The following is an 11350-nucleotide window of genomic DNA, read 5'->3' on the forward strand; positions in this document are numbered from 1 at the left end:
TGCCTTCATTACAAATTAAAGTGAAGTCAACATTGCTTTCGTCATTCCAATGAATAAATGTGAATTCAGAACGAACACTGAACTGTATAATAGTTATAGAATATTCTTCTTCTTTACAGAATAGTATATATTTCTGTATCTATATAATTAGGAAAACAACAATAAAGAATCATCCGAACTACTTGAAATAGTTTCATTTATGCTGATTATTAATAAATTTTTATCGTTTTCTTGGTAAGTATTTTTTGGTTTTGAAAGAATAATTTCAATTAGAATTCAGCTATTCTGTTTTTAAGCTAAATATTCAAATTCATATTGAGATCTTACAATTATAAAATTTTGCTGTGTGGTATGTTATCTAAAAGTAATGAAGGGATAATCTATGTATGTATTATTTGAAAATAAAATTTATAAAACAGGTGGGAGTTATGATTTTTATAAAAAAAATTTGCTTGTAAATAATTTTTCTTTCTAATTTGATAATAGTTTTCTACAGAATGGTTTTTAACGTGATTAAGAGCCATACGAATAAAAGAAAAGAAACATTATTAAAGTTTTTATTTCAATATGAAGAATTTTTAAAATCGTTTTTTATCCTAAGAATTCTTTATTTTACGTTTTTTAGTTGATAATTTTTTAATGAAAATTGTTGTCAAAATACTTTTTTTGAAAAATTATTTGGTATAACATTATGTGTTAATGTATACTTCTTGCATATTATAATGTTTGAAGTACTATGATTCAGAAAAGTATGAAATAAAAACTCGGTACTTACGTATTAACGACACCGCAGCTACAGATTTGGCGGTTTTTAAGTGCCGCCAATCTACACCTAAAATTTTTGCGACAACTTATAAATTAAAACACTTTATTTATGATCAAATTAGTCAATTCAATTTCGGTGGAAAATGGGCCGATATAGAGTTTAGCATAGATTCAAAACAAACTATTCTCCTTCACCTACCTAATGCTGTCACCATATGAACTCTAATAAATAAGTTTCCAAAACGTACGTTTACTAAGAAAAAGTTTCATGTGATGGGAATTGGTAAAATTTCGTTTTTTCGGTAAAATATTTCGCTCCTGAAAAAATAAAATTGCATTCTGTTTCGTTTTCGGTAAATCCCAAAGACACATTTCCAAAGTAGAACTACAAAATGGTGTCAAAAAAGAATTGTTCTTTATTTTTTTTTGTTTCGTAAGCATTCTTTGTTTTACGTTTCTTAGTTTCTAAATAATGATTTTTATTGAAACTTAAAATTTTTTGATATGAATAGTTGTCAAAAGACTTTGTTTACAAAATTAAATTATATAAAATTATGAGGCTTTATGTCCTACTTTTTATTAATTTTAATTTTTGAAGATAAATGATTCTTACAACTGTGAAATGTAAAGTTTAAATGAGCCTTTCATGTTATATCATTAAATTTGGTAAAACTATTTCTCAGGCATTAGGTTTTAACTCTTATAGGAATATACATATTTTTTTTCTGTTTATTTACAAACATTTTTCCGATGTGTATTGGATGTTCCTTCTCTAAAATAAAAGAGATACCATTTTGTTTTCGTTTGCACAAGAAAGAATATCAAAAATTTTTATTTTTTAAATTTAATAAGCCACAATAAAGTAGGAACGTTACAAAGCTACGCGCTACACTAAAGCAACTCCAGAGTAACTGAATGATTGTTCATATAGAAATCGCAGGTATTTGTCTTATACAACAACGCCCCCTAGAGTTTGTAGCGATAGCGAATATAAAATAATTAAATATTTAAATACGCGTAATAAACAATTTTTTGATCAAAAAACTAATATTTATGAATGATGTTATCTTTAAAAGATGTGAAAATTTGAATCATTAAACTTTAAACAATGACTAACACCTAACCAATCGGAAAATTCCTTTTCTTTTTTCACTCATCCAGCTTAAACAGTTCATCGTAAAATGTTCTAATATCGAGAGAGACTTTCCTTGAGCTTTAACTATCTCCAGCTGTTTCCCGGATTTCCGTCGGAAACTTTAGGAGTCTATAAAAGGCACACACATCCCCAGACATTTATTTTTCTATATATAGATAAAAATTCCTAGTTTATTTTAACACCAAAATGTGTAGCTACTATGTTACACCAAAAATGTAGCAGGGAAACATCCCGGGTGCGTAGATGTAGTTAAATATCACAGATAGTGCCTTGATGCAGTGAAGCGCCACATATAATGCTTTGGCGTAGTGAAACACCACATATAACACCTAGATATAGTGAAACACCTGGAATATTCCTTTTTACTACTTTTGGTATAAAGTGTTTGTCCCCCAATTTCACTATCCAGTAACATTAAAATTTACAATAAGAAGAAGATATGATATACATACGAGAGAGTATAATACTTTTTACGATAGTTTCGAAATACACACTATTAATTAAAACAAAAAAGTAGATTGCAAATCAAACATACGCATAGCACATAAGGGCTATTAAGAAAGTTTCGAATTTGAATAAGACTTAACAAGGCAAAAGCGAATAGAAAATAATTATTATGAAATTATTTATTACAATCAGAATTATAATTATCCATATTACACAATTAAAAATATGCTTACGTTTTATAAAAGCTATTTCATGTTTTTGTTGCAAAACGGCATTCAGAAGAACAGAAAGCTCATGTTATTTCGTACTCGATTATAAAAAAATATTGATGATATTCAAACTATGCCAAAATTGGTTATTTAAAGAGACGAAATCAGTTGAATTCATTTTATATTTTCTTGACTAATGACAACATTTAATCTAAATCTTTAAAGATTCATTTACAAGGTCAGTAAAGTCGAATTTACTCTTTGATTTTATGATTAATCCTACCATTCAACTGTTAACTTCAAGACTCGTTTAGAATCCTGAAATAATACGAATACATTATCTTTTCTCATGATTAAAGCTAACATTCTATCAGGTTATTTTCGCTATAAGATTCATTTACAAAGTTGTGAAAGTTGAACTATGCATTTTTACTAACATTTATACCTGTTCTTTTCTAGATATGCTAACATTTTACTGGGTTATTTCATTTGCAAAGTCAAAGTCAAGTTGAACATAATATCTGTGCTCATGAATAATACTCCCAATCGTTGGGATAATTCAAATTCTCATTTACAATGATAAAATAACATGATTAATGCTAATATTTACTTGGGTTATTTCAAAATTATCTTATAATGTCAAAATGAAAAAAAAATACAAATTTAACTTTCTTTTTGCTAATGTGAAAAGTCAACTAGGTTATTTCATATTTATTGTAGTTTAATAGACTGTTTGTTCCCCTGATTAATGCCATTGTTTTGAGTTATACAAATGGTTTTTTTATCTAAAAGAAACCTATCTTTACTCCAATAAGCAGCTATAGCTCTATAACCAATATGCAATTGTAATATGTAATTGGGTAATTTAAAGATTAATTTAGAATGTCAAAATAATATATATACATACTCTGTTCTCTTGATTAATACTACAAATTAACTGTATTATTTCAAGGTTTTTCAGTATGCCAAAGGAAAACGCTTCATAGCCTTCCTACTAATGCCAACATTTAACTGGGATGCTCCAAAATTTATTTACTACGCCAAAATCAGTAGAATACACTCTTTTTCTCTTGACTAATGCTAACTTTATTGATTTATACAAATGGTTACTTACCTAAAAGAAACCCATCTTTACTCCATTGAACAGCACCCGCTCTATTGCCAATATGGCACCTAAACTCTACTTCATCTCCTTCTTTGCTTTCTTGATCTGTTGGCCGAACACGGAAGTATTGATTTTCGCAGAAGTAAACTAAAAGAAGGAAAAAAAAGAATGGAAATATAAGAGAAACTCTGAAGTTATAAATAGCTGTAGCAAACAGTTATGTTTATAGCCTGAAAAAGTTTTTTAATGGAATTTTGAAATGAAATATTCTAGATACCTCTAAGATCGATGATAGGATTGGAATGTCGAATTTCAAGTTATAGTTATGCAAATAAATAAATAATTCAAGTACTCTTATTGATTACTGGTAAATAATAATTAGATATTATAAAGAAAAGTAGTCGAAAAGCATAATTTTGCTGAACAAGCAAATTATTATTATTTCAAGAACTTGGATTTTAAAAACTATTAACTTAAAGTGCAGTTTTTTTCTCATTAAAATATAGAAATAAAGCTACTTCAAGGTTATTAGGTAAAGCAAGGGACTGACTTTTAACATGAATTTAAAAATCTGGCTTTCCAACATAAAGCTTCATCCGAAAAAGATGATGAAATATTCTTACTTGAAACGATATGATTAAACAATGAAATTACTACTGATTTGCTCAGGACTATCATTGATGTACATATATATAAAGTGACCTGTACATTTTTTAAAAATTAATTTTCATGGATCTGATAATAAGAACAAAAAACTGTTAAAAATTAACTTAATAGTCATAAAAAAGTAACAGTTAAAACTCTAAAGATGAAAAAATAATTGAGATATTATAACAATAACTTGCTTTCAATCCAATAATTGTTTTAAATGTTGGTAATACGCATTTGTTTTCTTCTTTTGTTGTTTAAAACGATTTTAATTAAAAGATAATGAAAATGCTCTAATTGTAATAAAAAAAGTCAATAATCAATTGATAGACCACGTAAAAATTTACACAATTTTTATAGTTTCTGTCGGGGCGTATAGTCATCCTGTGCATAGTAGGGCCATCGGGCAGAAATCAAGATATTGATTTTAACGAAGTTTGACTGAAATGAATTATTTTTCAAAGCCATTTTGTAAAATATTGTCTTTAGCTTTTTTGCACTCTATTTGAGCCCAACTAAATGGAAAATAGTATTTATTTCACCTGAGAAATTAAGAAAAAGAGCTCTGAATTTGCCATTTAGTATTAAGGACTCTTTACACACTACAAGCTAATTAAAGGTGCAAGTAAACTCAAAACTTTTATTACTACTTCAACTTGAAAGTAAAACTATAAGAAATTTGTGTAAACAAGAGCAGATATATTTAATAATACAAATTTTAAGTTTCAAGCAATAACATGTTTAAAAGTTTTACATAGATTTCGGCTTTATTTTGAAAATTAGTACTTTTTTTAAAATTATGTAAATCTGAAAAAGAAAATTATATTTTTAAAAAAAAATGCGTTTTTATAAGCGAAATGTAAAACAAGCACAATATGCATACTGATTTATAAGTGTTAATCCAATTCATAGTTTTTAAGAAATGTTCAGAAAGATTTAAATTTAAATTATTTTCCAAATTTTAGTTATCAAATTTTAGTTTTAGTTAAAGTTATCAAATTGCGAGAGATAATTTTACAATGACATATTTTTCAACGCGCCAAATTATTGCTTTACGAAGAAAAAGAAGACTGATAAAACTACCGTACTGTATGTTAATGACATTTCTAAGAAAAAGAACCTAAATTCCGGTTAATAAACCCAAAATATACGGTATTAAAACCATTCAGTTGCAATTTTTCTGAATAGTTTACCGGAAATTCTGGGTCTTTGAATTATAGCTCATTTTACCACACATATACAAAAAAATACAAAACTAAACTGCTAATTTTAACGGACATACAGTTTATTTGCCATGTTTTAAAGTACCATTATAAAATTACTGAATGTTACCAGATCAACCAAATTTTATCAAGCAGTAAAATTTGTATTTTATTGTTAATTTTACCAAAATCATTATTAAAGTATTGGGAGTACAAATTAGTTCGGTCCGTTTTTTAGTGGTCAAAAATACATTTATTTCAGAACAAAAGTAATGAACAGATTAATCAAAGTATTGTCTATTGCTGGCTACTACTTTTTTCTCACTTCTCAGGCAATTTTCGAATTCCATCTCGAAAAAATGTCTCGTCTTTTAAGGCGATCCAAGTTAGAAGCCAATTTTCGATTTCTGCGAAAAAAGTGAACTGGTGACCTGCAAAATCATGCTGCATCCGTCAGAACAACCAGTAATTGGAAGGAGCAATGTCCAGAGAATACAGCGAGTACCATAAAATATCCCACTTGAGCGTTTCCAAATAGTTTTTAACGACTTTTGAGACATCAGGCTGACCGTTATTATGCAGAAGAATAACTTTGCCATGTCTTTGCTCGTATTCCGCCCTTTTTTCTCGTAATGCACGGCTCAAATGAATCAATTGTAGCCTATTCAAATCGCCTGTAATGGAATCACAAGTTTGCAGCAGCTCGCAGTATACAAAACTATTCACCATTTACCATTCTTTATTCACCATTAAAAATTCTTGAAACGTCGAAACCATTCCCTACATGATTTATCAGTTGGAGCATTGTCAACATAAACTTCTACAAGCATTCGATGAGCTTCAGCTGCACTTTTTTTCCAATTAAAGCAGAAACATAAAACCTCCCGCAAATGGTGCCTCATTGACATATTCAACAAAGTAAAAAACAAGGTTTTAGTATGAAACTCGAAGCGATATAAACCGAATATTATTGACAGATATTTAATCTCTCTGAAACCACTGAAACCAGCTATATATCATTCATAACAGTAGAGCCATTTTTTAAAAACGGACTGAACTAATTTGTACACCCAATACTTCAACTCTTCCAATAAAGTTCTCATAGAGCTGGAAATATGCTAAAATTTATCGTATTTTAGTAGTTTATCTTTATATTATAATCTTTTTATACTAAATACAAGCTAAGAATGCTACACCAATTTTCTTAGTTGCATCAAGAGCGTAAATAAACTGCAGAATTTAATTTAAATTTAAAAATAAATTCATTCTCCGAAAATGAATGAATTGATTGAAGCAAAACAAAAATTTAATTGAAAATAAAAAGTTTTTTTTTCCGTAAAACGTTTAACTAGAAAGAAATAATCATTAAAAACAATTTAAACTTTTTTAAGATCTTTTTTTTATATATATATTTCAGAATCAATAATTGGATAAAAACAAACAACAAAAAAAACTTCAGAAGAAAAACCATTATCCAAGAGATAAATGGTCTTAGTTGTTGACAATTAGCAGAAGTTCGGGGACTAACAATCAAAGAAGAGACTTTAGACAATTCTGCTGAAGCCTTTAAGATAAATTTTGTCGCGATCAATATCCTTCAGAGAGCAAGCTAAAGATTTCCAAATGGTTTTGACTTATCCCCAATCCTTAGAGAAAAGTAGAAAAGCAATCCTGGAGATATTTGCTGAAGTAATCACAACTCACTTCTTATTCGGTGTTCATTCAATGGAAATATTAGAGAGGGAAAAAAAGCATTTATTTTAAGTCAGATATATTAAAGCATGTACACGTTATTAGAAATCTACACTATAAAAATATTACAAAAGATTGTTTTTATACTAGGTGTACACTCGATCGAAATAGTACATTTTTTGTACATTAAAATACCGTGCTATTTTTAAAATCTTTCTTCTTCTTCTCATTATTATTATCACTCGTGTTTATTTTATAAAAATAAATTTCATTGAAGAACGAAAAAAAAAATTCAGATACATTTTGATGTCGTGCATCGAGAAAAAGTATGGTCAAAACTATGAGAATATGGTATAATTTACCGTATTTCTGGTTCAATGGGACCACCTATAATCCAGCTAATTTATACCGAAAAGCCTTAGTATTGATTACGGTAAAATTATCCATAAAATATGATTTCATGCAATGGAATTTGTTAAATGTGGTAAAATTTGTTAATTTTATTATGATACTTTTGAGCTTGGGGTAAAAACAATTTATTCGGATAAATTTACTTCTTAGTTTTAAATTTTTTACTAAATGTGTGGTAATAAGAACTATAATTTTGAACAACAGAATTTCCTGTAAACCGGTATCATATGATCAGAAAAATAAAAATGCAGCGTATTTTGGTTTTTAAAAACCAAAATTATGTTTTTTTTAATCAGAAATGTCACAAATACAGTGCGATAATTTTATTAGATTTCTTTTCTCAGAATTTTACCAGATTTCTTTTCTCAGAATTTTACCAGATTTGAATTATTTCAAAAACAAAAAAAAACATTATAATATTTTTTTCATGTTTTTGGGCTCAATAGTAGCCCCACCAAAATTTTTTAGAGCAAGAAGAGCAATTTCAAAAAACGGTATAAAAGTTTTAAGTAGATAAATGGAAAAAAAAAGCATAATTTTTTTTAAACTTTAAGACTGTTAGTGAACTGAAATGTTCCTATCTATACATTACTTAAGAATTACATTGCAATCTATTCATCAATAACCTGTATAGCAATATTAATATATCATTATGAATCAGATTTTGATTTTTTACTACGCTTAACGCTTTTTTTAAGCTAATTTCAAACATGTTTAGTGATGGCAAAAATAGTTAATGGCCATTGAATTTGATTAAAAATAAAAAATCAGTTTCTTGCTATTCAGCTACTTGCTAAGTTCAATTTCAAGGTCACGCTTAATATACACTGAAAAAAAAATTTAGTTAAATTACCAGAATATATGATATGATTAAATATACTGTGTGTTTGGTTCCATGAGAACCCCAAAAAGCTCGATAATTTTACCGAAGCATATTGTTAATGATTTTGATAAAATAAACTATAAAGTATGGTTTTAAAACCTGTAAGTTAATGATGCAAAATTTTGTTAATTTATCATGATGTCGTAGACCATGAAATAAAAACCATATAGTAGATTAAATTTAGTTTTCAGTTTTGTAGCTAAATGCGTAGTAATAAGAACTATATTTTATGAAAACCAGAAGTACCAGAAAACGGTTACCATATACATGAGAACATTTCTAAACGAATGGTTGTAAATACCTTATATTTTAGTTTTATTGACTAGAATTAAAGTTCCTTTTATCAGATTTAGAGTTTTTTTTAACAGAAATGTCATTACCATACAGTGCGGTACAACATGTTTTCTCCGAATACACCATGTGTTTGTTGATTTGGTGCTACCTTTAGTATGTGTTCAAAGAAATATATGTCTTTGTTGTCCACTGTTAGCACGATATTTTGACCGTTGAAATAAAAAAAATATCAATATGTCAAAAATTTATAAATCATCATTGACCTGAAATTTAAAATTAAGGGTGAAATGGTTCTAATTGGTTGAGGAGACGCGTAATAAAACATCAATAATATTATTGACGTCAATGATAATTTATTTTGGTAATCGTTACAAATAAAAATAAAAATAATAAACTTACGTATGTAGAAAATAAAATTGAAATATTTTACTATGAAATTCGCTTAAAAGAGCCTCCCGATTATTAATACTTAATTTCGGTAATATATAGCAATGTCATCATGAAAATTGGTGCAATATTAATAATTACATAGTCTTATAGAGGTACAAAATATTTTATGAGTACATTTCATGGCGATTACAACGCCTGTAGTCTTTTTTAAGAAAATAAGCCCTAGTCTATCCTCAAAAGAAAAAATGAATTTAAACGACGTAAGCACATAATATTAGTTCCGCAACATGTGGAATCAATTTCTTTTGACAAATTCCCTAAGATATATAAATGAGTAGTACAATCACTAATTTCATCAATCAGTTTTAACTAAGAGCGTTGAAAACACTAAATTTTAAAATTTCTCATCACATATCCCCTCTGAGAGAAAAAACAAGTTTTCTAAAATTACACTGCTACATGGAAATGACATTTCTGGTAAAAAAAGACAATATATCTGTTAATAAAACTAAGTTATACAATATTTAAAAAAAACTTTCATTGTTAATTTTTACCGTTTGTATGGTTACGATTTAATTAAAATACTGACTTTCAAAATTATAGTCCTTATTATCAAACATTTAGTAAAAGTTATAAGACTTCAAAAATAAATTTAACCATCATATTTATGGCAGGGCTTAAGGTATCATGATAAAATCATCACACTTTGCTACATGTACCAAATTGTATCACATATTATATCATTAAATCCCATGGCTTATTTTATCAAAATCATTACCAACGCTCTTTGGAAAAAATTACCAATTTGGTGTTGCCATAGAGCCTGAAAAACGGTAAACATTGCCGCATTCTTGTTTGTTGTTTTGGGTACACTTTTGTTTCAGTGCAGCATTATTGGGCGAAATAACTATAACATAAATTTTTTATTGCTTAATTCCTTTTTGGTTATAGTTAATCTGTAAAAATTCAAAATTTTGGTTATTAAGTAATCTATTATAACATTTTATTTCTTTCACTATAATAATTAATAAATAATTTTAGTATCCGCATTTTACTGATGAAAAAAACATATTAAACACGAATTTCAATTAAATTGATTCTTTCAGTTAATTTCATTAATGACTGAATTAATTATTTCATAATTAATCAATCAATTAATTTTATTAATATGCCATTGTTATTGTTGACTGATGTCAATATATGAAAACTGACTGCAACACATATTGACATTTTTAATGTTTTCTCATTTCCTTTTGGCAAAAGGATGCAACAATCACCTTAGAATGGCTCCATATATTATCCTGACACACAAAGGAAAGTTATTTATTTAGTGTCTAATTCATAAATGTATTTTCTCAATCAAATACAGGCAATAAAATTAGTCAACATAGAATTTTATTTAAAAAGAAACTTTATGATTTTACAATGTTTTATATTTCACTCGCAGACGTTCGAAAACCTACAGTAATTTTGACAGTCTTTGAAAACCGTTTTGAAAAAAAAAAATTCTTATCCCACCTAGTTAACGTCTACAGTCATTCTTGACGCTTGGTAAACTTCACTGCAATTCTCAAAACAGTAAAGGTTATAAAAAAAGCAGGATTTCAAATAAAAACTTTAACTTGTTCATTTATTTTTATAGCAATCAATTAAATAGTATGTGCCAAATAGGGCAAATGGTCCTCGGTTTTTCTGGTACATATACTAATTTTTTGTCGAAATTTCCTCTGATTTTTTAAAATCTTTCTGAAGTTTGTTTATTGAGCTGCCAATGCCTTCCTTCAAGAAGTTGTAGGTTATGGTTTAGTTAACCTTAACCTTAGAATATTAGACTCAGGTTAGAATAAGTCTTAGAAAAGACAGAATATCGTAGAATCATCGAAGCATTGATAGAAAAATTTCCGGGAAAGTCAGCTCTCCATTTGTACATACATATATTCAACCATATCTTAATTATCCCAAATCAGCCGAGGTTTAAGGCAGTTGCTCTATTTAGACTTGTAACGGGCCATGACTGTCTGGCCGAACACCTTCTTAGTATAAACATTTTTGACTGTACTAAATGCTCTCTTTTTCCCTTGTTTTTCTTGTTATTTTATCCTTTTTGTTCTTTTAAATTGACCTGCCGATGGAAGTTTTATATATATA

The 11350-nt window shown here is 27.8% G+C and overlaps 1 protein-coding gene across 1 annotated transcript in view; it reads right to left on the reverse strand.

The window, feature by feature from the left end:
- The window catches only part of LOC107453570 (synaptogenesis protein syg-2), an 89840-nt gene that overhangs the window by 67502 nt on the left and 10988 nt on the right, over positions 1 to 11350 (reverse strand). Inside the window, exon 2 of the mRNA XM_043041629.2 lies at positions 3692 to 3829. Coding sequence (XP_042897563.1) covers positions 3692 to 3829 — 138 coding nt within the window. The remainder of the gene's footprint in view (positions 1 to 3691; positions 3830 to 11350) is intronic.

The sequence above is a fragment of the Parasteatoda tepidariorum genome, chromosome 2 (genome assembly GCF_043381705.1).
Source record: "Parasteatoda tepidariorum isolate YZ-2023 chromosome 2, CAS_Ptep_4.0, whole genome shotgun sequence".
In the NCBI taxonomy this organism is placed as follows: domain Eukaryota; kingdom Metazoa; phylum Arthropoda; class Arachnida; order Araneae; family Theridiidae; genus Parasteatoda; species Parasteatoda tepidariorum.